The sequence below is a fragment of the Panthera tigris genome, chromosome B3, assembly GCF_018350195.1.
Source record: "Panthera tigris isolate Pti1 chromosome B3, P.tigris_Pti1_mat1.1, whole genome shotgun sequence".
NCBI classification, from domain to species: Eukaryota; Metazoa; Chordata; class Mammalia; order Carnivora; family Felidae; genus Panthera; species Panthera tigris.
Genome location: NC_056665.1, coordinates 31,550,130 through 31,575,040, shown reverse-complemented (window position 1 = coordinate 31,575,040; position 24,911 = coordinate 31,550,130). Strand labels below are relative to the sequence as shown.

The 24,911-nt window shown below is 43.7% G+C and overlaps 1 protein-coding gene across 4 annotated transcripts in view; it reads right to left on the bottom strand.

Annotated features, from left to right (window-relative positions):
* Positions 1 to 24,911, bottom strand: part of EDC3 (enhancer of mRNA decapping 3) — a 60,613-nt gene that overhangs the window by 7,109 nt on the left and 28,593 nt on the right. For all 4 annotated transcript variants that reach the window (XR_006218501.1, XM_042988395.1, XM_007084592.3 and 1 more), the window contains exons 4-5: positions 15,218 to 15,553; positions 1,046 to 1,199 (exon numbers count right to left, since the gene is read on the bottom strand). Coding sequence is in view for 3 of the 4 variants with exons in the window: in XM_042988395.1 (XP_042844329.1) it covers positions 1,046 to 1,199; positions 15,218 to 15,553 (490 nt within the window). In the remaining variant the exon portion in view is untranslated. The remainder of the gene's footprint in view (positions 1 to 1,045; positions 1,200 to 15,217; positions 15,554 to 24,911) is intronic.

Genomic DNA, 24,911 nt, shown 5'->3' with positions numbered 1-24,911 from the left:
ATCAAATTCAACACTGCTGTGCAAGCACAGTGATAAACCATATGGGACCCCACACACATGACAAAGATTACTGGCTGTGGTGATCTTTCTCAAAGGAAAACCAGCAACTGCTGCAAAGGAGCTGGAGGTGGCCTCCTGAGAGTTCCAACGCAGGGAGAAGACAGGCACAAGGACAACCGGCCCCAAGAAGCCAGCTGGAGAGGAATGTGACCTGGTGAGGACATCCGCACCCTGCCCCCACACTGCTGTTTCTTCGGCAGCTCCCGACTGCTCAGCTGGTCCAAAGCCCTACTTTCCGGCCACACAAGAGTGACTTTCCAGATCCCGGCCACTCCCATGCCCTCAATTCCCTCTGCCCTCGGCGCCTTCCCTCCCTCCCGACACCTGCTCCTGCCCTCCCTTCCTGCTTGCCCCGGTGAATTCCCCCTTCTCCGCAGGACGCAGCTTAGATGCTGCTGCTCCAGGTAGGACAACTGACTTGCCCAGCCTGGAGTAGGACTGTGGCTTCCTGTACGTTCTTGTTTCTTCTACCATAGCATCGTACTTTCTGGAGACCTCACCAGCCTTCCGGAGGGCAGGAGCAGTATTTCATTCTTCTTTGTGTCCCTAGTCCTAGCACAAGGATTGACGCATGATCTCAGTAAATGACCACAAATAAAATTAAGCACTGCTCTTGATATCTGGGCCCAAGGGCAGGTAGGAAGGCACCGAACTCCAGCTCTCACACCCAGTTGTCAGGGTGGCTCCAGAAGTTCTCAGATATGGAACTTGGGGTTGATTTGTGTCCCAGTCTGTCTGAAGTGAATGACAAGTGCCAAAGGCTGCGTCTCTAAAGGCTCACAGAAGGCAGGCCTCTGGTGGCCAGCAGGAGTGTCATGAACCAGCTATTATCAGGGAGAGAAAGGGTCAAAGGGTTAAGAGGGGCAAAAAACCCCTCGCAGCACCCAGGAAAGTGACTTCACAGAGGGACTCACACTGACAAACTCCTCGGCGAGCAGCACCTGCCCACATTCTGTCTCCTGCCGGTCTGGAGGCATTTATTTACCTGTTGGGTCCTCCGAGTAGGGTCAATGCCATCTGACTGGCACACACCCCTGTCATCTCCAGTCTCCGCTCCAGAGTCAGCCCGTGCTTCTCGGCCACAGACAACAGCTTTTTATGCAGCTCATAGGAAACACTTGGGACAACCAGGCCCGAGTCTGCAGTTCAAAAGGAGGTGAGGAGAGAAAGGGTAAGTGATGATAGGAAACCAGATCCACAAGTGGGTGTACTCAATCCAGGATTCTGTGAAAGCCCAGACTCTAAGACCGACCCTCCCCTGGCCCATCTGCCTGATGGGGACCGGGGTGTGCTATGCAGCCCTCCAGGGCTCAAGTAGTGGACGGGAAGGGAGTAACAACTTGTTCATGTTACCAAAGAGCAGAGGCGAGCTTCAGCGCTCTTAGCAATTTAGCTTTAGCCATAAAAGCCAAGTCTACCAAGATCAGTTTTGTTACTACCCAGAAAAGGCGGCACAGCCTGTAACAGCAACCTATCGGCCACGTCAGAAGGGAACACGCTTTTCCCAAAGTGGGGGGAACGCCATCCCTGGCAGTGGGGCTAGTCCTCACAAGCAGGCCCCTCCCTCCTTCTTCCCCAGAAGTGGAACAGACGCTAAGCCTCCTGACACTCTGCTCCCTGCTGCTCACTGTCTAGGCCGGATGACTTGCTCCCATCTGCTCCCTCCTCCTCCTCCTCCTCCTCCTCCTCTCTTCTACTCTGTCCTTCCTCTTTGCTTAAGAAATTCAACGAGCAACTTGTTTCCTCAAATAATTTGTCATTTTCTCCCCATCTGGGGTTGAGTGTAACCTAACACTTCTACCTCAGGGAAAGAGTACATAGAAAAAAGCAAGCTACTGACAAGAATCTTCAACATTTTATTTGCCATAAAGAAAAAAACTCAATAAATGTTAGGGAGAATCACAGTCACTGAAAGTACACCATGGAAAGTATCTGGTTTCGTGAGGCCGAGGTCTGCGGTAGCTGGTACACTTGAAAGAGTCTTACCTGCATCAGTTCCAACACACCAGGAGCTGTTTCAGGGCCCAGGAAAACCAGGACAGGAAAGAAATGCCGAAGTAAAAAACTGTGATCTGTAATGGGCAGCTCATCTTGACAACCGATGCCACCTTACAAATACTAGAAGCCACTGGACTGGCCCCAAGGGAGCAGACTTTTGCCAAAGAGTCCCATCTTGGCCCTACGGACCAACAGACTGATACACACAGACTCCAACTGGCAAGGCATCATGGGATTGCAGGTAACTAGTTTTGTCTGGCTGGATCAGGTGCCTTTTTAGATCCTGTGTCTTCATCTATACCGGACTGTAAACTCCTCAAAGCAGGGAAATAAAACCTTTCACTTCTTTGGCCCCCCACCTCTTCAACTTGTCTCAGCAACATTCATCAACAGAGGTGGGTTCTCATCAAGTACTCAAACATACACATGATGCAATCCTGGTGCTATTTCTGGTCTGGCCTAACTCTATGGTAGGAGTTGTCAAGAAGTTCATCATTATCCTACTGATTCCAGAACCCTCTACAGAAAAACTTGTCTTCCTCACTGATCATTTCAGGAATAATTTCTTGAAGTTCTACCAGAGATCCAGTCCTGCCTACAAAGATTCTTAAAACCACACAGAACGAGACTGGTACATTTGAACAACAGGAACCCAAGCACAAAGACTGAACCCAAAGCACCAAGGTCTACATCCTCTCAAGGGAAGGTGAAATAATAGTAATTTATGTAATGATGATAATACAAGAAGTCTACACATCCACATTGACACTATCCTGCGGGTTAACCGAACCCCTCCACCTGCCTGAGTCCTACTCCCGCCTTGGCACAAACAGCGCCATTAGGAACACAGGCTGTCTCCTCTCCCACTCTCTGAAATGTCAGTTCTAGGGAGGCTGCAGCCTGACCTTGCATGTCAACAGCTGATTAAAACAGTCATTTTTACGGCCTGCTCCAGACACGCACATATTATCAGAACTAATTAGGAACCATTGATAGCGGTGTGAAAAGGTCCAGTGAACTCTCAGAGTCATAAGTCACTAACAACCCTAACCTGTCAGACAAGCCATGCACTCGCCTACTACAAACCCCTCTTTACCTGCAAAGTCACGCAAGAGAGAGCTTTCCCTCGAGCCTGTGCACTTCTTCACCCAGTTATGTGCTTTCTGTTGGATCTGAAACGGATCAAGGCAGTGAGTCTGAGCCTGCCACCCTACAAATCAAGCTTTCTCTCTGGGTCTACGTCGTGTGCTGCGTGCAGGTGCACCCCCTCTCCCATTCTGAGGGCTCTCTGGAGGCAGACTGAGCACTTTCTGCTACCTGTCTCCTCGGCACTGAAGGGTACAGAACTCACAGTACAGGGAGAGGAGAGCTTACCCCAAACCCTGGCTGGTTAAATGCTTCAGCAGAGAGCTGCACATCAATGACCAGCCTCTCACGGATCTGGGCCGGGGAAGTGGGGTGAGGGGGTCACCGCTGACGAACCGGCACACTTTGTAGCCTAGGGAAAGACAAGGCCGGGATTCCTTCCTGCTCAGTCTGCCAGTTACAGGGTCTAGGATTCCACCATACCCTACTCAGTTTCTCTGAAAGGAATGTGCAAGCACCACAAAATGTTCCTTTTCCACATTCACACACAAAGTCCAACCAGTCAGACTGGCTTATCAGAAACAGGCAGAGGGAATAAAATAAACTCCAAAGGAAGGGAACCAAGAACATAGCGTGTAAATTGCAAACAATAACACTGCCAAATCTGAACACGAGCCAAGCCTAATTATGTTTGGGTTGGAAGGTGGATCCTTATTGTTCAGGAACCAAAGCAGTAAGATCAGTTGGTAGGGTTTCTCTTAGTATGTATTTTACAGCTGTCGGCGAAACCAGAAAGGGGGACAGGATTATAGCCAGTTCGTGACAAGAAGAGCACATCTTAGGATCTAATTAACCTTAAGGTATCAAGGAAAACGACTCAGGCACACCCCATACAGGCTAGGAGCTCACTCTGCAGCATAAAGCTGCGAGAGCAATACAGCCTCGTTGGCCAGCAGCCCGGTGCCTGCTGTGGCCTCCCCTTCTTCAGGCCTTTGTCACTTCCACACGGCTCCTTCCACTACATACTATTTCAGGCCTCTGCCTCCCTTATGGACATATATACACATTCTCACACCCTCAAGCACCATGTCCAAACCTTCTCCAGCGGCCTCTGCATGTACATCCCTCCCTGTCCCTCAAACCTCCCAGCCTTTCGGTTATGTAACAAGGCTCCCACCACAAAGTGTCATCTCAGATCTAAACTCAATCCTCACACAGACATGGCCCTTTGGTTAGAAAGGCTGTGTGCATCCCAGGTCTTATCAACGAGGAGCACAGCTCATTAATGGGCATGGTGATTTCTCCGGGGCTATGAATGCGGATTCCACTTTGTGGTGGTCACTCAACTGTGGGGCAATATCACACTGGTTGGGTTTTGTTTTGAAGTTTTTGTTTTAATCACCCAGTGCTCCTCACAACAAGTGCACTCCTTAATCCCCATCATTCTACTTGACCCATCCCCATACCACCTCCCCTCTAATAACCATCGGTTTGTTCTCTATAGTTAAACACACTGGTTCTTCTTTGGAGTACAAACCACCGGTAAGTTCATACCCTCAGACCCACAGTGTACAAGAAAGCCCCTGTAGATTTACATTAAAGCTACCACAAAATGAAATTTGGTGTCCAGTGTATCCCTGAAAGAAGAATGTGTTACAGGAAGCCTAAATACTCTTAATACTCTTTATTAGGGCCCATGATCTGGGCCCTGTTCACTTTACCCCTTTCACCTTAAATCCCAACTCCCACCATGCTCCAAGGCACCTTGGCTGCCTTTTGGCTCCTAAACACCTCAATTCCCTTCTGGCCTCAGGAAGCCTGTCCCCTCTCTGGGGCCTCTCTTCTCTCTTCCAATGCTCTACCCACACTCAAGGCTGGTTCCTCATTCTTCAGGTCTCAGCTTAAAGAGCCCTCAGTCTCAGCATGCTGTTTATTTCCTTCACTGTGCTGAATACAACTTGTAAACAACTGGGGGTTTTTTTGTTTTTTGTTTTGTTTTTTCTTTTGGACTATCTACTTTGCCAGACTGTAAACTCCATGAAGGCAGGGACCATGTATGTCTCATTTGCTGCTGTAACCTGTTCTTCTTTGTACCTTCAGTGTTAGCACGGGGCCTGGTGGAGGGTCTACATCAATAGGTGTTGAATTAATGAATGAATGGGAAAGGACACCTATAAAACAGCCTCAGCGCCTTCCATTCTGCAGCTGGACAACAGCCCAGCTGTAACCAAAGGTTAAGTGTGGGTAAGAGGTTTTGGATTCTCTCCTCACGTCTTCCTTCCTCCATTTACAACAACTAGATCAACGCCCTGTCCACAATGGACCTCATTCCTTCAAGTTAAAGCTCCACTGGAACAAGCCTTGGACTCAAGGGTGTAGAGGACTTCCTGACAAGATTACTTCTTAATTATGAAGGGGAGAAGGAGCTTTATGAAGAAGATATCCGGTGGACAATACCTTACCAAGTGATTAAGTCAGCCCCAGTGGTGAGACAAACTGACACTGTCTATTCTTATGATGTGATACCCTGAATAGAACAGAGCCCCACCAAAATCCTGGGAAAAATGTGTTAACACGAATCACATCAAGAGGAAACAATCAATCAGTAAATAAAACTAAGGAGTATACTGCAAATCAACCTGCCTAGACTCTTCACAAATGTCCATATCACAACAGACAACAAAAGTTGTGGGAATCGTCCTGGTTAAAAGGAAACAAACGAGAGATGACAACTAATTGTAATGCACCACTGCTGACTATAAACACAGCTACGAAGGACACTACTGGGACAACTGGAAAGTTGTGGATATGGAGTGAACATGAGGACACATTTGGGTTAAAAGTTTCCTGAGAGCCATCTCACCGTGTTGTTGTACACACAGCACCATGCTGAGCGCACAGGGAAGCAAGCAGGGGTAATGGAAGGAAGTAGGAGTGCTCCAACTAAACCTCAAAGGTTCAGGTGTGTACGTGCATTTATATACAAAGTAAATGTGGCAAAATGTTAAGTGAATCTAAAGGAAAAGCGCATGGCGTTCGAAAAGCGCATTGGTGTTCATTATACTATTCTAGCAACTTTTCTGAAAGTTTGAAATTGTTTCCAACGTAAAAAAGTTGGGGGGTAGAAAAGAGAAAGTTAATTAAGTGCCTTCAAATAGGACCAACGAATGTGGGCAGAGTAACAACGCATCAAGCCAGTGGTGGGGTGGGGAGTGGCAAAAGACAGAGTAAATACAAAGAACATGAAAAAAGACCCTGTTCCCACAGTCTTATGATCTAGCTGAAAACAAAAAATATGTGCAGATACCAGAGAATACACAGACTGAACTGTGGTCTTGAGCACAAGTGTAATGTATCGATTTCAAATCAGGGGCTGCAGGCGATAGGTATCAATTCTCAATCTGAACTATGCCTTGAAAGACAGGCAGGATTGTAGCCAGAATGACAGGAGAGAGAGTACTCCAGATGCGGTGGGGAGGAACCATGAACAAAAGTCCAGAGGCTGGAATCTGTGTGACACGTGCAGATGAACACTTCCCTTCCTGCAGCCCCGGTGCTGACGTGAAGGCCGGCTTAGAGTAGCAGGTGGGCCCAGAGTTCAGAAGGCTTTAAAGGCCAAGTTGTTTTATGCAGGGGGAAGTTAACGAAGACAGAAAGACTATGTGGAACTGGTATCAGATGACACAGGGAACCTGTGGGGTAGCACAAGAAACTAAAAAGCCATGACCATTTCAATGGGCGACTCTGTAAGAATAGGAGAGCCTGAAGCCAAAATGAATACTGAGGATAAACAAAAGTTCCTTGCCAGGGCTGCTACAGAAGGAATCACTACATCTGCTATTAGGAAAAAAAAAGGATGTGAGGGCACGTGGGCTAATGACATCTGTCACCCCACAGATCTCCAGGGTTGATTTGGCTGGTCTGGCTGGCTAGGCAGGTGTCCCCTTTCTTCCTCACCTTTCCATGTGCATCCCTCCTGAAGCTGCGAGCTGGGTGAAGAGGACAACCTTCCCCAATAGAGGAGGGCCGTTCTTGGGTCAAGGGTATATGGGTGGCTCCCCTGCTAGAGCCTCCAAACAAGCTCTCAAGGTCCATTTGTAGGAGAACATAGGGGAGTCAAGCTTTTGAGACCAAATGAGGTGCTGCATGTTACAGTCTGCCTTCAAGAAAGAAAGCAAGAGAGAGAGAGAGAGAGAGAGAGAGAGAAAGAAAGAGAGAGAGAGAAAAAGAAAGAGGGAGAGAAAGAAAGAAAGAGGGAGAGAAAGAAAGAAAGAAAGAAAGAAAGAAAGAAAGAAAGAAAGAAAGAAAGAAAGAGAAAGAAAGAAAGAAAGAAAGAAAGAGGGGGGGAGGGGAGGGGAGGGGAGGGGAGGGAAGGAAGGAAGGAAGAAAAATGGCCTCTGGGATCCTTTCTAGTCATGAATTTTTATGAGAAGGAAGAGGCAAAGGTGGCTGCAAATTTTATGCCAGGCACTTAAAGAACGGCGACTGCACTGAAAGGAACAGGAATGGGAAAGAGGCAAGGATGCTGGGAAGGGACGACTGACTTAGCTGCGATATGTCGAATTTAAGGAGGATGGTGGATGGTGCATATGTTGAAATCAAACTCCTTCCTCACTCTGGCTAGACACCTGTGGCTCTGAAATGGGAAGACGATACATATTGGCAAAGTGGTCACATTCACAAAGACCAAATCATTTTCTAAAAAAAAACAATAAAATGACCAACTGGCAGCTTTTGATATATCAAAGCTCAGTTGTGAGGTCATAATATATACCAAGTTTCCGGACCCTCCAGGCCTTAGTTTAAATTTTAAATTTTAAATTAAGGGGCACCTGGTGAAATTAAATTAAGTGGCTTGGTCAGTTGAGCATCCGACTCTTGATTTCAACTCAGATCATAATCCCCGGGTCATGGGATCAAGCTGAATGTGGAGCCTGCTTAAGACTCACTCCCTCCCTCCCTCCCTCCCCCCCTCTCTCCACCCCCCCCCCCCACTTGCACTTTCTAAAATAAAAAAATAATAAATTTTAAAAAATTTAACTAAAATAAATTCTTAAATTAAAACTCTTGCAAAAGTTGTCATGAGACCTTTTCCCACGCAAAGACTGTAGGAAGCACAAATGTTCATTACTGGGGGAAGGGTCTAGCCAAGACACCTGTCTTAACAATACTGCTCTAAAACCTCATGAGATTGCCAGTGACTACAACGAAGCCCCTCAGGCCTAAGACAAGTATCTACCTGATTACCCAGGCCCCCAAACTCTGAAGGACAACATACTAAAAGGTTTGACTACTCCCTCAACTCTGTTAGAATCTGAGGTTCTTAAAATCAACCAAGTCACTGTCGAGGAAGTCTGCTAGCAGAGACACAATTTTAAAAAACTAGGTTCATCAACTCTGTTCAGTGCAAAATTATGGTGGCACTTGGCGCAGCACAGGTGTATTAGTGCAGGTGTTTTGATCCAGAACATTTCCTAGAATTTACCTCCTGATGTGTCCCTGTAGCTCTCAGGAGCACAAGCGCTGAAGGAAGTCTCACTACCCTTATGGTAAAATTCTTCAGTGGCCACTTCTAAACTCAGAGATTTATTTCTTCCTGAATTCCTACTGAACACACATAGAAACCCAAAGCAGATTTCCTGTTTACCTGTTCTTCAAGAGAGAAGAACACTCCTGGTCTTGAAAGGATTAGAATACTTCTTAAGGGACTCTCAGTGACAAGAGGCAGAAGCAGGCAGCCAGAGCTCAGAGGCAGAAATGGAACGCCGGTGTGGAAGACAACTGCCAGCCTGAAATGCCGAAGGTCAAGCTTGTCCTGACAGCAAGATACATCCCCACTGAAGCTCAAAGACTCCACTAGCCAAGGTGGGAAGAGTAAAGAGGCAAGCCATAAAGCAGCAGGAACAAACCAACTGTGGCTTCACCAGCAGCTCCCCTTCGAAGTAGGAACCAGAACTGCTTTTACCAAGACACATGGGCATGGGTAAGTGGTAATGGACGCAAAGGGAGCTCAGACCAGAGCGCCCCACTTAAACTTTGACTTGATCGTTTTGCAAGACACTAAATAGTAACTCGTTTCCGGTCATCCTCCTCATACATTTGCTGCTCCTCAAATCTCAGTGGGCAGATAGTATGGTGGTAAAGAAACATCCTTCAGACAAAGCAAATGGGACAACTGCAGAGATTCGGGGCCTGCACCAACAGCCCCCCCCCCCCCCCCCCCCGCAACCGCCTCCCATCTGGGCTTCTAAATACTAGAGGGCTGAAGGAGGCTACATAGTAGAAAACAAATGGCAGAAGTTAAATAAGAATTCTACCCAATAGGAAGGGTTCTTAAATAAATATACCCAAGAAGAATTTATTAGAACTCAGGAAATGAAGAATTCGAGACACTTTAAAGTCATTCCTGACTGAAAGGTCTACTGGACCACTTAATGCCAACAAAATGGGGATAATAACAAAACGAGGAGAACAGGGCAATCTCACAGATGTGCTGTGAAAACTGTGACAAGCACGTGAAGTACTCAGAATGGTGCCCGTGACATAGTCATCATAAATACCCAATGAACTTTCAATACTATGACACTGATCACAATGATGTTGCTTCTCCTAAAACAGGTCCCCACCATCCCCTTTCTGCCGCCTCTAAACCTTATACACAGTTCTATTATTTGTTTACACATTTAGTTACTCCTGAGGCCCCTGAGGAGGCAGACAATGACTAATGACTTACCCAGAGGGTCTAGAACGGTGCCTAGCACGTGGTAGAAATTTTATAAACGTAGATGCTTTGAAATAACCTTACTGAGGCAGCCTTTGCAATTCTATTTGAAGTCAAATACTGACTAACGATCACAAGCTGGGCATTGTACTAGCTGCTTTTCCACATGATCTCATTTAATTGACAATTTTATCCCACTTTACAGAGAAGGAAATAGGCTCAGTAGCCCCTATTTGGCTCTATAACTCTGCTCTCTGACTCTACAGATGCCTCCTCACTGAAGCCTGCATTAACTCCCTGACCTCTCTCTCAGTGAGGTAACTCTACTGCTTGTCTTTTCTGAGCTGAGCCACAAAGCACTGCGGGCAGAAAAATCACAAAACCATGCAGACTTGGCCCACTGCAGACTTACACAGTCTAACTACCACTAGACGCTCACGGCCATTCTTCCTGCCCCACGGGCTTGATGCCTTTCAACACTCCCGCCCACTCAACCCTTTTCTACCTGTTTCCAACCATCACACTCCTCTGTACCATTTCTCTCACAGCTCTTTCCTTCCACTCAGAGCCCCAAACCTCTGGTAATGAGTTATGTCCAGAGCTCAACCAGTCTTGCTGCTCTCGTCCCTCTGTCCTCCCACTGTACCCTGAATTCTATCATGAGACCAGTCTTCCTAGACTAAAAGTCTTCCTAAAAGAGATTTGAGATAATGTCATTTTCAGAACCCTTAAGCTGCTCTCTATGGCATAGGACAAGGACAGCATATGCACACAAGGCTCTGTGCTCCGGTCCAAAGTATTTTTAATTCCTGTTAGTCCCCCATGCAAACTCAGTGCCCTGGCCAAACCAGCCAATGGCCAATCTCCCATGGCTCTTTCACACTATTCACCAGCACCTACCAGCCCACCCACGCATCTCCTCTTGCTCTCTGCCTAGTGAAGACTGCCCAGTGCTTCAAGGCTTCTGTCCTGCTCCCTTTGTGAAGCCATCCCTCATCAGCCCAGCCTTCAGGACCTCTCCTGCTTCTCAATATCCAGTGCAATTAATGTCCACGCTCACAGGACTCTAGGCATATATGGTATCTTTCCATTTTCTGATACATTTTAATAACGAATGCAAGGTCTTAGAGTCACTTACACAAAATAAGCACAGTATTCTGACCGAATGGTCGTAAATATTTCTTTTAGAGTATTATGAATGTTGAGCAAAGATTCTTCTTCGAAGCCTTATCTCTCTCCTAACTAGTGTTCTTTGGGGACCACTTACCACCGAACACAGAGAGCGCACACGCATCTCACACTATTTATAGCCAAACTTAACACACAAGTGTATGACTCCTGGATATCGTTATTTAGCAGGGTAAGTCCAAGTGGAGGAATATCTGACAATCTGTGACTGTTGGAAACAGCACCATCAAAGGACTCAAAAAGGCTTTCCAGAGAGAAAAGATTTGGGTTAAACAAAGAGCTAAATTTAGTTGCTTCCTGAACGTGTTTTCCCAATCAACAGACCTTTTAGAACACTGCCCCCATCTCACTCACACACACACACACACACACAGTTGGCAGAGGATTGCCAAGAGGAGTGCAAGCAATGACAGCATAACGGCTTAGAAACAGTTGACACCACTTAGCATGCAGTCAGTGTGCTGGATACCAGCAGCAAGCTGTCAGAATCCCAAAACCCAAGCCATCACCAAATGGGTAGTAAACATGTTGTTGCTCTTTTGCTACCCTGGGGATTAGCAGAAAACAAGGTATTTGGGGTTCTAGGACACGAATGCTCAAAGGCTAGTTGGGGAGCCAGCCAAGTCACTCCCCACAGAGGCTGATCTAAGCTGGCCCATTCCTGAGGGAATACTAAAAAGAAACGACTGCAGTCTATTTTGCTATTACATGCCCTTCTCTTCTTATACTATATTCTTCTTCCTTTTTAACGTATCCACGTTTGGAAGATAAAATGAAATATAACAGATAAGGTTTCTAAGAGCCTTTATCTCTCTGGGTCTCAATGTCCTCATGTGTAACATGAGAAAATCATACTAAGTGATCAAGTAACTTAACACTAACATTTGATGGTCTTAGGTTATTCCCCCACCTATTCCAGATAGTCTGTCTTATTCTAACTGTAACATTTGCATAGTAAACCCAAGTGTAAAAGTGTCCCCAGCCATGCACTATCTGAATAACAGTAAAAACCTACTCTGAGGGGCGCCTGGGTGGCTCAGTCGGTTAGCGGCCGACTTCGGCTCAGGTCATGATCTCACGGTCCATGAGTTCAAGCCCCGCGTCGGGCTCTGTGCTGACAGCTCAGAGCCTGGAGCCTGTTTCAGATTCTGTGTCTCCCTCTCTCTGACCCTCCCCCGTTCACGCTCTGTCTCTCTCTGTCTCAAAAATAAATAAAAAACGTTAAAAAAAAAATAAATAAAAAAAAAAAAACCTACTTTGAGGCTTGTCTCTTGTTCCTGGAGCAGAGTTGAAAACCACCTGTAGGAGAAGCTGCTCCGCAAGGCAACAGCTTGCTTGCTCCACTTCCAGCATAGACCCTGCTTGGCAAAAGGGCTTCATTTGCATTCCTGATCACTATTGATGACAAAGAGGAAAACCAGATGGCATGAAGCTGCAGGGCCTCTCCTCCTCTCACTGTCATGCCTCAGTCAGGTACAACTGGTCACTATACACAAGCCGCCATACCGGAGTTCTTGGCTGAGGACCAGCTCATGGGGTTTGTAGTATGTTTGTTAATGGCAATTCTGGAAAAGTTTCACGTAAGAGAGGGAACTTTTTACTTCGGTCATTAAATTAAACTAGGTGCAAAAATCAAGTTAGGGAGGTGGAATGTATAGTAGGCAAAAACTCCCACCCCTCCCCTTTGCCTACTCTAGCAATGTTTTCTCAGGTTCTTTTTAGATCTGAGAATCTTTCCTGAGTCTATCATTCCCTCCCTTTTAGCCACTTCATTCCAAGGCAGTCTATATCTCCCCAAGCTCAGGGATTTCAGGGAAATGACATACCGCATGGCCCAACCACCTCAGCTCAGAGAGCCACCAGCAGAGGCAGCTTATTTTACAAAGGAGGGCAGTAAAAAAGGGGAGCCATAGGGGTAGATAAATAGCAGAATCTGTACTATCAGACCTGCTGGATGACAGCTGCCTTTGAAAAGTTTAAAATCTGGCAAATTAAGCCTGATTCTGAGCTAGGCTGTTTGCCTATGCATAGGTGGTAAAAATCAAAGGAGTTCAGCAAGTTACACTGTCAGTGCCACTTAGGGAAACTACCTTAGTAAAGAGGCATGCCCACCAGAATCTGCCAGTGACCAATGGAAAATAACTTGGTAATCTCTCTTAGCCTGAGAGTCGGCTTATTTTTTGTTTTCGCGTGGAAAGCACATGCAAATTTCTATACAGCAAACCAAATACATCAAAACCCTATTACTGTCTACAAAAAAGCCACACCACATCTGATTTTGCTCCAAATGTAATTAAGTCATCTCCATAATACTTCCTATAACTGCTACTACTGTTCTAGATTTATATTCCCTATATTCAAACCCTCAAACCAAAATGAATATTGTACTTAGTTCCTTCTCTACTTAATTAAAATGATTATGATTCCTCCTTTGTTCTTTAAGATCCTTCAGTAACAATGGTTTTCAAACTGTATTCCCAGAAGCCCAGATAATAATGTGGTTTGGGGTGGAAGGGACAGGGAGAGGGGTGAAGAAGACCACTTCTCCACAGCTGCATTTATCTGCCTCAAATGCCACGTTTGAAGAAAAGATCCTAATATTAAAAAAAAAAAAAAAAAAAAAAAAAAAAAAAAAAGAGGAAATACAAATCAAAACCACACTGAGATATCACCTCACGCCAGAGTGGCTAAAATGAACAAATCAGGAGACTATAGATGTTAGAGAGGATGTGGAGAAACAGGAACCCTCTTGCCCTGTTGGTGGGAATGCAAACTGGTGCAGCCACTCTGGAAAACAGAGTGGAGGTTCCTCAAAAAATTAAAAATAGATCTACCCTATGACCCAGCAATAGCACTGCTAGGAATTTATCCAAGGGATACAGGAGTGCTGATGCATAGGGGCACTTGTACCCCAATGTTTATAGCAGCACTTTCAACAATAGCCAAATTATGGAAAGAGCCTAAATGTCCATCAACTGATGAATGGATAAAGAAGTTGTGGTTTATATACACAGTGGAATACTACTTGGCAATGGGAAAGCATGAAATATGGCCTTTTGTAGCAACGTGGATGGAACTGGAAAGTGTTTGCTAAGTGAAATAAGTCATACAGAGAAAGACAGATACCATATGTTTTCACTCTTATGTGGATCTTGAGAAACTTAACAGAAGACCATGGGGGAGGGGAAGGAGGCAAACCATAAGAGACCTTTAAAAAAAAACTGAGAAGGGGGGGGTGGGAGGGAGGGGAAAGTGGGTGATGAACATTGAAGAGGGCACATGTTGGGATGAGCACTGGGTGTTGTATGGAAACCAATTTGACAATAAATTTCATATAAAAAAAAGAAACTTGGGGCACCTGGGTGGCTCAGTTGGATGAGCGTCTGACTTTAGCTCAGGTCATGATCTCAGTTTGTGAGTTCGAGCCCCGCGTCAGGCTCTGTGCTGACAGCTTGGAGCCTGGAGCCTGCTTGGGGTTCTGTGTCTCCTTCTCTGCTCCTCCCCCGCTCATGCTCACTCTCAAAATAAAATAAACATTTAAAGAAAAGAAAAAGAAAAAGAAACTTAAAAACCACTGAGGTAATAGACTAGACTACCCAATATAGTGACCTAGGTGACTACCCAGGCACTAGTTGGTTACATGAGAATTAGGACTAGCCAAACTTCCAGATGACCAGGGCTCTCAGGAGATAAGGACAGCATAGTAAACAAATGTAATTTATTAAAACCCTAACTTTAGCCAATGGTGTCAACCATCCATCTCCAACTGTTTTTTTACCCCAACAAACAACTAGTGAATCAGAGTTGAACCTCTGGTAAAATGTAAAGGCAGTGTAATAGGCAAGCCAAAGTGAAAAGTCAAAGATCTGATTAGTTGGCCCCTATGCCTTTAGTTGTTAATCACAACACACTAAATAAAGAGCAGACCAGGTTCTGTCAGATGTAGGATATAAATGGACATGAAATCAGCCCCCTACCCTATGCTGTGATAGGTAGGATGCTACATTAGCCACAATTCCCAAGAGACAATGATAATAAGCCAACCGCAAAGCCACTTTAGTTAATTCCTACTGCAAGCCTCTGATTCAGAATCTAGGTCATTGTGTTTCAGGCATAATGGAGAGGGAAGAGCAGCCGGTGGGAAGCGGACCTGGTGCAACTCACCAGTGCAGAACTCCTTGCTCACGTTGTGGGGCACAGTGATCCGCCGGTAGACAATGGGCTCCGACTCCAGGATGTTCTCATCGTGGCGGTACCGAGTAGGCCTTTCATTTGGGATGCCCCGGGAACGGGTACCAGTTCTCCTCTCGTAGGTATCAATCTCTTCAAACACAGCTGCCTTGTCAAAAAGGGCCAGGTTCCCTTCAAAATCAAAATCTGTGTCTGGGATCTCCTCGATATCATCCCCAAAGCACTCGTCATCTTTATTCTTCATTTGGCCATTCTTTAATCCACTTTTCTTTGGAGTTGCCTGATTTGGGTGTCTGCTACTAGATGACCCTGGAGGGAAAAACAGGGACTAAGGTCAGTATGCCGACAGTAAGTGCTCAGTGGAAGTGGAAAATACATTAGTGCTTTATGGAGAGTGTTACAGGAATCAAAGTGAAGATTGTAAAGAAAGGTAAGCTATTCCTAGATCGTATTAAGTAGCACAAACTACCACAAATCTCCTGGAATAATAGATTTCATATATTACCTAAGTAATAATAAATATAAAATAAGTACAACTCCTGGAAATCCTAATCAGTTCTACCCTTCACAAGGAAACTGGTAATGACAGAGGCTTTTTTTTAACAACTGAATGTCCAAAAAGTGGAAGGGCGCAATCCCTATCAAAATAACACCAGCATTCTTCACAGAGCTAGAACAAACAATCCTAAAATTTGTATGGAACCAGAAAAGACCCCAAATAGCCAAAGCAATCTTGAAAAAGAAAAGCAAAGCTGGAGGCATCACAATCCCGGACTTCAAGCTAAATTACAAAGCTGTACTCATCAAGACAGTATGGTACTGGCACAAGAACAGACACTCAGATCAATGGAACAGAACAGAGAACCCAGAAATGGACCCACAAACGTATGACCAACTAATCTTTGACAAAGCAGGAAAGAATATCCAAAGGAATAAAGACAGTCTCCTCAGCAAATGGTGCTGGGAAAACTGGACAGCAACATGCAGAAAAATGAACCTGACCACTTTCTTACACCATACACAAAAATAAACTCAAAATGGATGAAAGACCTAAACGTAAGACAGGAAGCCATCAAAATCCTAGCAGCACTTCCAACAGATCCTAGAGGATCCATCAAAATCCCAGAGAAGAAAGCAGGCAAAAACCTCTTTGATCTCAGCCACAGCAACTTCTTACTCAACATGTCTCCAGAGGCAAGGGAAACAAAAGCAAAAATGTACTACTGGGACCTCATCAAAATAAAAAGCTTCTGCACAGAGAATGAAATAAGCAGCAAAACTAAAAGGCAACCTATGGAATGGGAGAAGAGATTTGCAAACAGCATATCAGATAAAGGGTCAGTATCCAAAATCTATAAAGAACTTACCAAACTCAACACCCAAAAAACAAATAATCCAGTGAAGAAATGGGCAGAAGACATGAACAGACACTTCTCCAAAGAAGACATCCACATGGCCAACCGACACATGAAAAAAATGCTCAACATCACTCATCAGGGAAATACAAATCAAAACCACAATGAGATATCACCTTACACCAGTCAGAATGGCTAACATTAACAACTCAGGCAACAACAGATGTTGGCAAGGATGTGGAGAAAAGAGGATCTCTTTTGTACTGCTGGTGGGAATGCAAACTGATGCAGCCACTCTGGAAAACAGTATGGAGTTTCCTCAAAAAATCAGAACTACAATATGACCCAGCAATTGCACTCACTACTAGGTATTTATCTAAGGGATACAAGTGTGCTGTTTCGAAGAGGCACATGCACCCCAACATTTATGGCAGCACTATCAACGATAGCCAAAGTATGGAAAGAGCCCAAATGCTCATCGATGGATGAATGGATAAAGAAGATGTGGTGCACACACACGCACGCACGCACGCACAGGGGAGTATTACTCAGCAGTCAAAAAGAATGGAATCTTGCCATTTGCAACTACGTGGGTGGAACTAGAGCATATTATGCTAACCGAAATTAGAGAAAGATAAATATAGGACTTCACTCATATGAGGACTTTAAGATACAAAACAGATGAACATAAGGGAAGGGAAGCAAAAATAATATAAAAACAGGGAGGGAGACAAAACATAAAAGACTCTTAAGTATAGAGAATAAACAGAGGTTTGGGGGAGGGGTTGAGGGGGGATGGGCTAAATGGGTAAGGGGCATTAAGGAATCTACTCCTGAAATCACTGTTGCACTATATGTTAAGTTGGATGTAAATTAAAAAAATAATATCTGAAAAAAACAAACAAAAAAAAAGAAAGTGGAAGGGCAAGGGTACAGCAGTCTCTTCCCACAGGTCTGAGTGGTTTGACCCCAAATGTCCAGGAGTAAAGACAGAAATACCCCCAGAGTAAAAGAAGATCAACTCTTCATAACCTGAAGTTCACAAAAAAATACTACTCAACTGGCTCCGAATTCTATGCTTCCCAAGCAAACAACCTTCTAATTTTTAATGTGGTCTTAGCCTAGAACCCAGCAGGAGGGAATCTCTGGTTTAGAGAGATTCCAGATCTTGAGCCAGATATACATCTATCACTGTAAGTTGTTATTTTGACTTATAAACCTGTTTTTAGATCTCTCTCTTTTTTAATGTTTATTTATTTTTAAGAGAGAGAGAGAGAGAGAGAGAGTACGAGGAGAGGGACAGAGAGGGACAGAATCCAAAGCAGGCTCCAGGTTCTGAACTGTCAGCACAGAGCCTGACTTGGGGCTCAAACTCACAAGCGCGAGATCATGACCTGAGCCGAAGTTGGACACTTAACTGACTGAGCCACCCAGGCACCCCTAGATCTCTTAATGTGATCTTTTCTCAGAATTTAATACTTGTAGGGAAGCAATTTCTGAACCATCAACCGACAAGGATCATACTGACCTGATTCTACAGTGACCACACCAAGATGCACATCAACACCAGAACAGCAGACACTCTCTATCTGGCCACCACACATCAGTCAACTACTTTTCTAGCAGCCAAGACAGAAAATCCCACAGAATTCTCCAGACCATCCACTCCTAGAGAATCCTGAATTGAGTTTATATTCTGACCATCCTGAAAGGGTGGACCAGGCTAACGGTTTGCCAAACTGAACCTCCAATATGGTTTAAATAAATGTGATGTGCTTCCCTTTGAAAGATTGAGCTCTTTAATTACTGAAAATACTTAGAGGTTAGAATGATCACGAGCAAACTCCTTCACATACAGCATCCCAACTATACTGCTCTAACTTCTCACAGCAACTCCCTTCTACCCCATGGAGGAGCCAGGACACCTAGGCTCCAGCTGCAGTTCTCGTTAACATGTTACATAATCTCAATTTCCTTGTATGTAAAATGCTCACTGTTTTATCCCCAGCAGAGTTCCTAGCACACAGCAGGCAGTCAATAAATATTTGTTTAACAAATTAATCAACATTGGCAAGATCAATTGCAATAATTATTCTGAAAGATGTGTACTGTGCAAATATAACTCGTGTCCCCAAGTCTTCCTATTGCCAAATATTGGTATAGAAAAGGGCTGAGCTGGAAGATGAGATTTAGGACTCTGAAAATAACTAAGCTTGGCCAAAATTATAAAGGAGAGGAAGATCTAGCTGAGCCACCATCAACAGCTTGGATTATAAAACAATGACAAGATTGTCAAAATGTGGGTTAAGTTCTAGTTCCAGTAATCTGACAAAAACATTTAGTGAGAGCATGCTATGTGCCACAGCCAGGTAAATAACCAAGACATGCTACTCAAAAAGGAAGGAGGAGAGGGGTAGCTGGGTGGCTTAGTCAATTGAGCGTCCAACTCTGATTTCGGCTCAGATCATGATCCCAGGGTTGTGGGACCAAGCCTTGTGTCAGGCTCCGTGCTGAGTGTGGAGCCTGCCTAAGATTCTCTCCCGGTCTGTCTGTCTGTCTCTCTCTCTCTCCCCCTCCATCTACCCCTCTCCTCCGCTTGCACTCTCTAAAATAAATAAATTTTTAAAAATTTTAATAAAAAAATAAATTCTTAAAACTCTGGCAACAAGTTGCCATGAGACCTTTTCCCATGCAAAAACTGTAGGAAGCACAAATGTTCATTACTGGGGCAAGGGATTCTTGATTTCAGCTCAGGTCATGATCTCATGGTCGTGGAATTGAGCTCCTTCTGCTTGGGATTCTGTTTCTCTCTCCGCCCTTCCCCGCTTCGTGCTGTAACATAAATAAACTTTTTTTTTTAAAGGAGGAGTGATATATAAGCAAACAACTAAAATACAACGTGGTAAGAATTATAACAGAAATTTATATAAAGTATCACAGAAATGTGGACGAAAAAAACAGAGCTGGATTAGGAATGGGAGTGCAGGCATGAAAATACAAGGTCAGGGTAACACCCTCAGCAATAGAAGCAGGCAGGGGAAGAACTAGAAAAAAAGTCCAGTATACAGGACTAATGTTCTGCCTCAATATAAATCAAAGCATACTATTAGAAAACAGGTCTCTGGCCCTGTGGTCTTGGCATACCCAGGAGTGTAAAGAATGATCCACTGGGATGAAGGGAGAAGATATTTCATACTCTATTTTTTCTTTTAATTAAAAAGAATAAGAAATTAGGCTTTATGAATTTAATGTTCAGCTAGAAATTGGCACCCTTATGAGGTTTCATGACAGCCAATCACTGCCAGTACTTGAGATGTTGGAAGAAAGAGTGATGTTCCATAACAGGACGTGTATCCGTGCAAATAGACTTGCATCAATTTTTTTATGGTAAAATGTATGTTAACATAAAATTTACCATTTTAACGACTTTTAAGTATACAGTTCAATGGCATTAAGTACATTCACACTGTTGTGCAACTATATACATTTTTAGCTACTAAAGCATACTAAAATGAGTAAGTGGCTTAAAAAAGATTCCTATAAAGAAACTATGCATTAAAGATAATACTAATAATGCAATCATAAGTGAACAAAAGAATGGCAGAGCTAACACCTCTCCGATTCCTCTTACAGGCCTTCGTTAGCTAGAATGAAATTTTTAAAAAATTGATCAGATCTAAGAAGATGGTCTCCCAAATTCAAAAAAGTATCAAGGTTATTCCAAACATGAATCCATATGGACTATCATTGATTAACCTCACCCTAAGTGTATATTCTACATCAGGAGTCTACAAACTGTTTGGCGCTCACCAAATTCAGCCCACTGCTGTTTCTGCAAATATGTTTTCTTGGAACACAGTCACACTCATTTGTTTACATACTGTCTAAGCCCACTTCTGTGCTGCAAAAGCAACGTTAAGTATTTGAGACCGAGACTTCATGACCGGCAAAGCCTAAAATATTTAACATCTGACCCCGTACAGGAAAAGTAGGCCTCTCAGAGAGAGGTATTCTTTCCAGTTTTGCCTTTTTTTCAGCTACTACCTTTCCAGCGATGAAAAAAATTTTTAATTTCTTAATTAACTGAACCCAGGACCGGCTCTTTGAACCTCTGTTTCATTCAAAGTGTTCAGGGTATCACTTATTAGTCTTTCAACTCCACACTCAGTCTCTGTGGTGTTGGGCTGGGACTCCACAACTGCATTTCTCCTCCCGTCAGGTCCCACTACCAGTAGTAGACATGTGAAGAGAGTGGAAGGAACAAGGAAGGAGCAGTGACACGGGACGGTCTCCTTCTTGTTCGCTTGCTGTTCACACCAGCATTGCCCTGGCAGTCGGTTCCGGTCTCCCGTTTTCCTTTCCGCCTCATGCAGACAGAACAAGCTTCAGTGCAGCTCCCTAGAACTAATGGCACCAGCTCTGAGAAGCCTCTTCTCTGAACTTCAAGTTTCTGTAACAGCAGCCTGTTCCCTGTTTCCCCTCCCTCAAGGTCTCTTTTTGCTTTTTTGGTCTTCTAACACCTACTTAACCAATTCTATTAAATTTCTTCTGAAATAACTAGTATGGTTACTATTTTCTTAAGTGGTATACCAAGATTTAAGAAAATGAGTGACTCACAGCTAATCACTCTGTTCTAACCAAGTATTGATGTTTAATAAGCAAAAAAGTTTTGAACCATTAATAAAATATTCCTTTAAAAATATTTCATGTTTATTTTATCCCTTGTAAATTGTAAAGGTAAAGAACTTTCTGAATTACAGACACACAGATATACACAGAAATAGTGCTTACAGCTCCAACCCTAAAATCTCAGACATGGGCCAAGATTAAACACAGACCAGTATAGATGTTAAAGGGCCCATCTTCTCCCAGTGGGGATGAAAATCTTAATTGACTTGAGCTCAAAGTAGACAAATAGAACAGACTAACCAGATTTGCTGTTGTCTCTCACCCAACAGAAAGCAGGTATCTAGAAACATTAATTCCCTTAAACAGATCAAGTGATCAAACCATAAAGCCAAACCCCTAATCACTGCTGCTACCAATGGGGAACAGCTTAGCTATAGACAAAGCAAAAACACAAAATTAGTAAGGTAAAATACTAAAGAAATAAAGTCAGCCAAGGTCCTATTGCTGCCCTGGATTCAGTCCTGGGAGCCAAGAGAAGATGCACCTGGGCTTCATCTCCTCAGAGGGACAACACTGATTTTTGTTTTTATAGCTTTACTGAGGTTTTATCAGTACACAAAAACCTGTACATACTTAATGTATACAATTTGATGAGTTTGGACATATGCAAACACTTGTAATACCACGACCACAATCAAGGTAATAAATATCTCCACCTCCCCACCACCTCCAAAAGAATCAATGACTCATAGTTATTCACTCTGTTGAAAAAGCAAATATTAATTTTTCAATAAGCAAAACATATTTTGAACCATTAAACCAAATTTAAACCAGTATTACTGTGAAAGTTTACTTTGTGTTTATCTAGTCCTTTTTAATTTGTTCCTCTGTTTCTCATATCTCATGTACATAGCATGTATGTATCGTAGAAAAAAAGCCAATCAATTGGTGAGCCCATCAGGAGTTGTGTCACAGAAATGTTTACTTTTACAAAAGGAAGTAAAAGAAACCTAATGAATTAATAACATCAATATCAGGAGTCAAATACTTCATGCTTATTTTAAGGCACTATTTAGGCCAAAGCACAATTTCCCTGAAGCTGAATACAGTTTATCTGAAAGAAAGGAATCGGGGTGGTCTCCAGGAGTCTCTTCATGTCAGCCAACTGTACCTATAATCATACCACCGTTCACTGAACCCAAAACACACTTCACATTTCACCAGGACAGAATTCTGATCAGTATTTTTCTATATTCATTTTTAAAATTTTCATTAAGCATCTGCTATCCACTAGGATCTGTGTTAAGTGCTGGAGAGTCAACGGTGAACAATATCAATATAGCTCCTGTCCTCACCTAAAGTTACTCTCACCCCCCTTTACTACCATTCCCAATCGCTTCTGCAGACCCAACAGTCAAACTGCCTGTATCTTCCACCATGACACTTGCGATAGGCCCTTGCCAGAGGTAAGCAATTTTAGAGTTTTTTGCCCCGTAAGCAGATTCTGTTGTTGCCTATCTAATGTCCAGATCTCTTCCTCAGAACAATACCCATTTTTGTTCAGATAGATACCATACCCTCCTCTCAGGGGAGGGAACAGGTAAATTTCTAAATCAATCATGGTGGTTCTCATGCCAACAACTGATTTAAGCATGGGCACGTGAAGAATACTGGTCAAGAAGACAGAATGGGGTGAAAGGTGGAGAGTAGATCTTACAGCAGTTTCTGATAACAAGGTTTCCTCATTCCTGAAGAACTTTTGATTCTCAATCAGGGGCACTATTATGCCCCAGTGGGACATTTGACAATGTCTGGAGGCATTTTTGGTTGTTACAATTGGGGGTGGTTGGGAAATATTCCTGGCATCTAGAAGGTGGAGTCCAGGGATGCTGCTAAACGCTTGTCAACTTGCAGAACCTATGCAGCTGGCACCATCTTAGGCTTTGATACGCACATTATCTCAGCTATCTTCAGACAACCCAATTAACCTTAGCATTCTACCAATGAGGAAACTAAGGATGTTCCAAACCGGTATGTCTAAGTTAGGACTTGAACTCTGATCGGTCAGATTCCAAATTCCATGGTATTTGTGGAGACAAGAATAAGGAAACCATGTAACTCTGACAGACCTAGGCAAAGTGAAAAGAACTAGCAGAGGATCATGTCTAGAAAATGAGCATAGAAGGCAAAAGCAAAAAACCTATTCAGTACAGCACAATGGTAAAAAAGGAATTCAAAAGCAACAGGAAACAAGTATTCCTTTTTTAGAAGTAACTTTTTGTTAATATATGTTCTTAATAGTGCATAAAATATACAGAAAATTGCAAATATTCACTTAACTTTTTTAAAGTTTATTCTGGGGTGGGGGGAGAGAGGGAGAGGGAGGGAGGGAACACTCAGGGGAGGGGCAGAGAGAGAGGGAGGGGGAGGGGGAGGGGGAGAGAGAGAGAGAGAGAGAGAGAGAGAGAGAGAGAGAGAGAGAATGAATGAATGAATGAATCCCAAGCAGCCTCTGCAATGTCAGCATGGGGGCCCGATGCAGGGCTCAAACTCATGAACCATGAGATCATGACCTGAGCTGAAGTTGGACGCTTAATTAACTAAGCCAGCCAGGTGGCCCGAAAATTGCAGATATTCACTTAACATTTTGATATGTTCCCTTCTAGTCAAAAAATATGCATCCATCTTATAAAGTTTTGTACCTTGCTATCTTGCTTAGGAGCTTCTGTTTCATGAATGATTTCTCCAAATATCTTTTTATAAGATTTTTTTATAGGGGTTCCTGAGTGGCTCAGTCGGTTAAAGCTTCCAACTTCAGCTCAGGTCATGATCTCATGGTTTGTGAGTTTGGGCTGACAGCTCAGAGCCTGAAGCCTGCTTCAGATTCTGTCTCCCCCTCTCTCTGCCCCTCCCCCACTCACACGGTCTCTGTCTCTCAAAAATAAATAAAACATTAAAAAAATTTTTTTGAAGATTTTTTATAGACTATACCCTATTGATGTATACCATGCCTACTGATGAACTTTTAAGCTATTTCTCATTTTTACTGTTACAGACTCAGCCCAAACACACCATCTTGATGACTCCAACTGAAAGATCACCCCCATCTGACCACCTGCAGCAGTGTGGGTACCGTTCATCTAGCACTTGCCCCATACTACCTACTTTGTTCTGCAGTTATCTGTGTTTTTACTCTAACTCAAGGACAATGTAAGCAAACAGAGGGCAGAAATTTGTCATTCAGACCTGTCACCCAATTCTATGCCCTGTCTACCATAAATACACAAATCTCTGAATTCATAAAAACCATCTAAAAAAACAAAAAACACCCCATACAAACAACAAAAGAGTCTAAAGAAGTCACTAAAGAAAAGGCAACTTGAGATGAACTATGAGAAAGAAAGGTAGCTATCAAATCTTTGCGTGACTGAAAAAGACAGGAAGATGAAGCTGTCAACAATAATAAAAGAGGGGGTATGAGGCAAGGGCTTCAGAGGAAAGGAGTTCAGTCATGCCCAGTATGAACGGACAATGAACTATCCTGAATCTATCACAATGACAGATGAAGACAAGCAATTATCAGCTTGACAGAAGACAGGGCAAAAGCAGCAAAATAGGAAGCCACTTTGGGGTCAGCCTTAAGACTCTATAAACATCACTTGCAACCAAACCAGAGTTGTGTC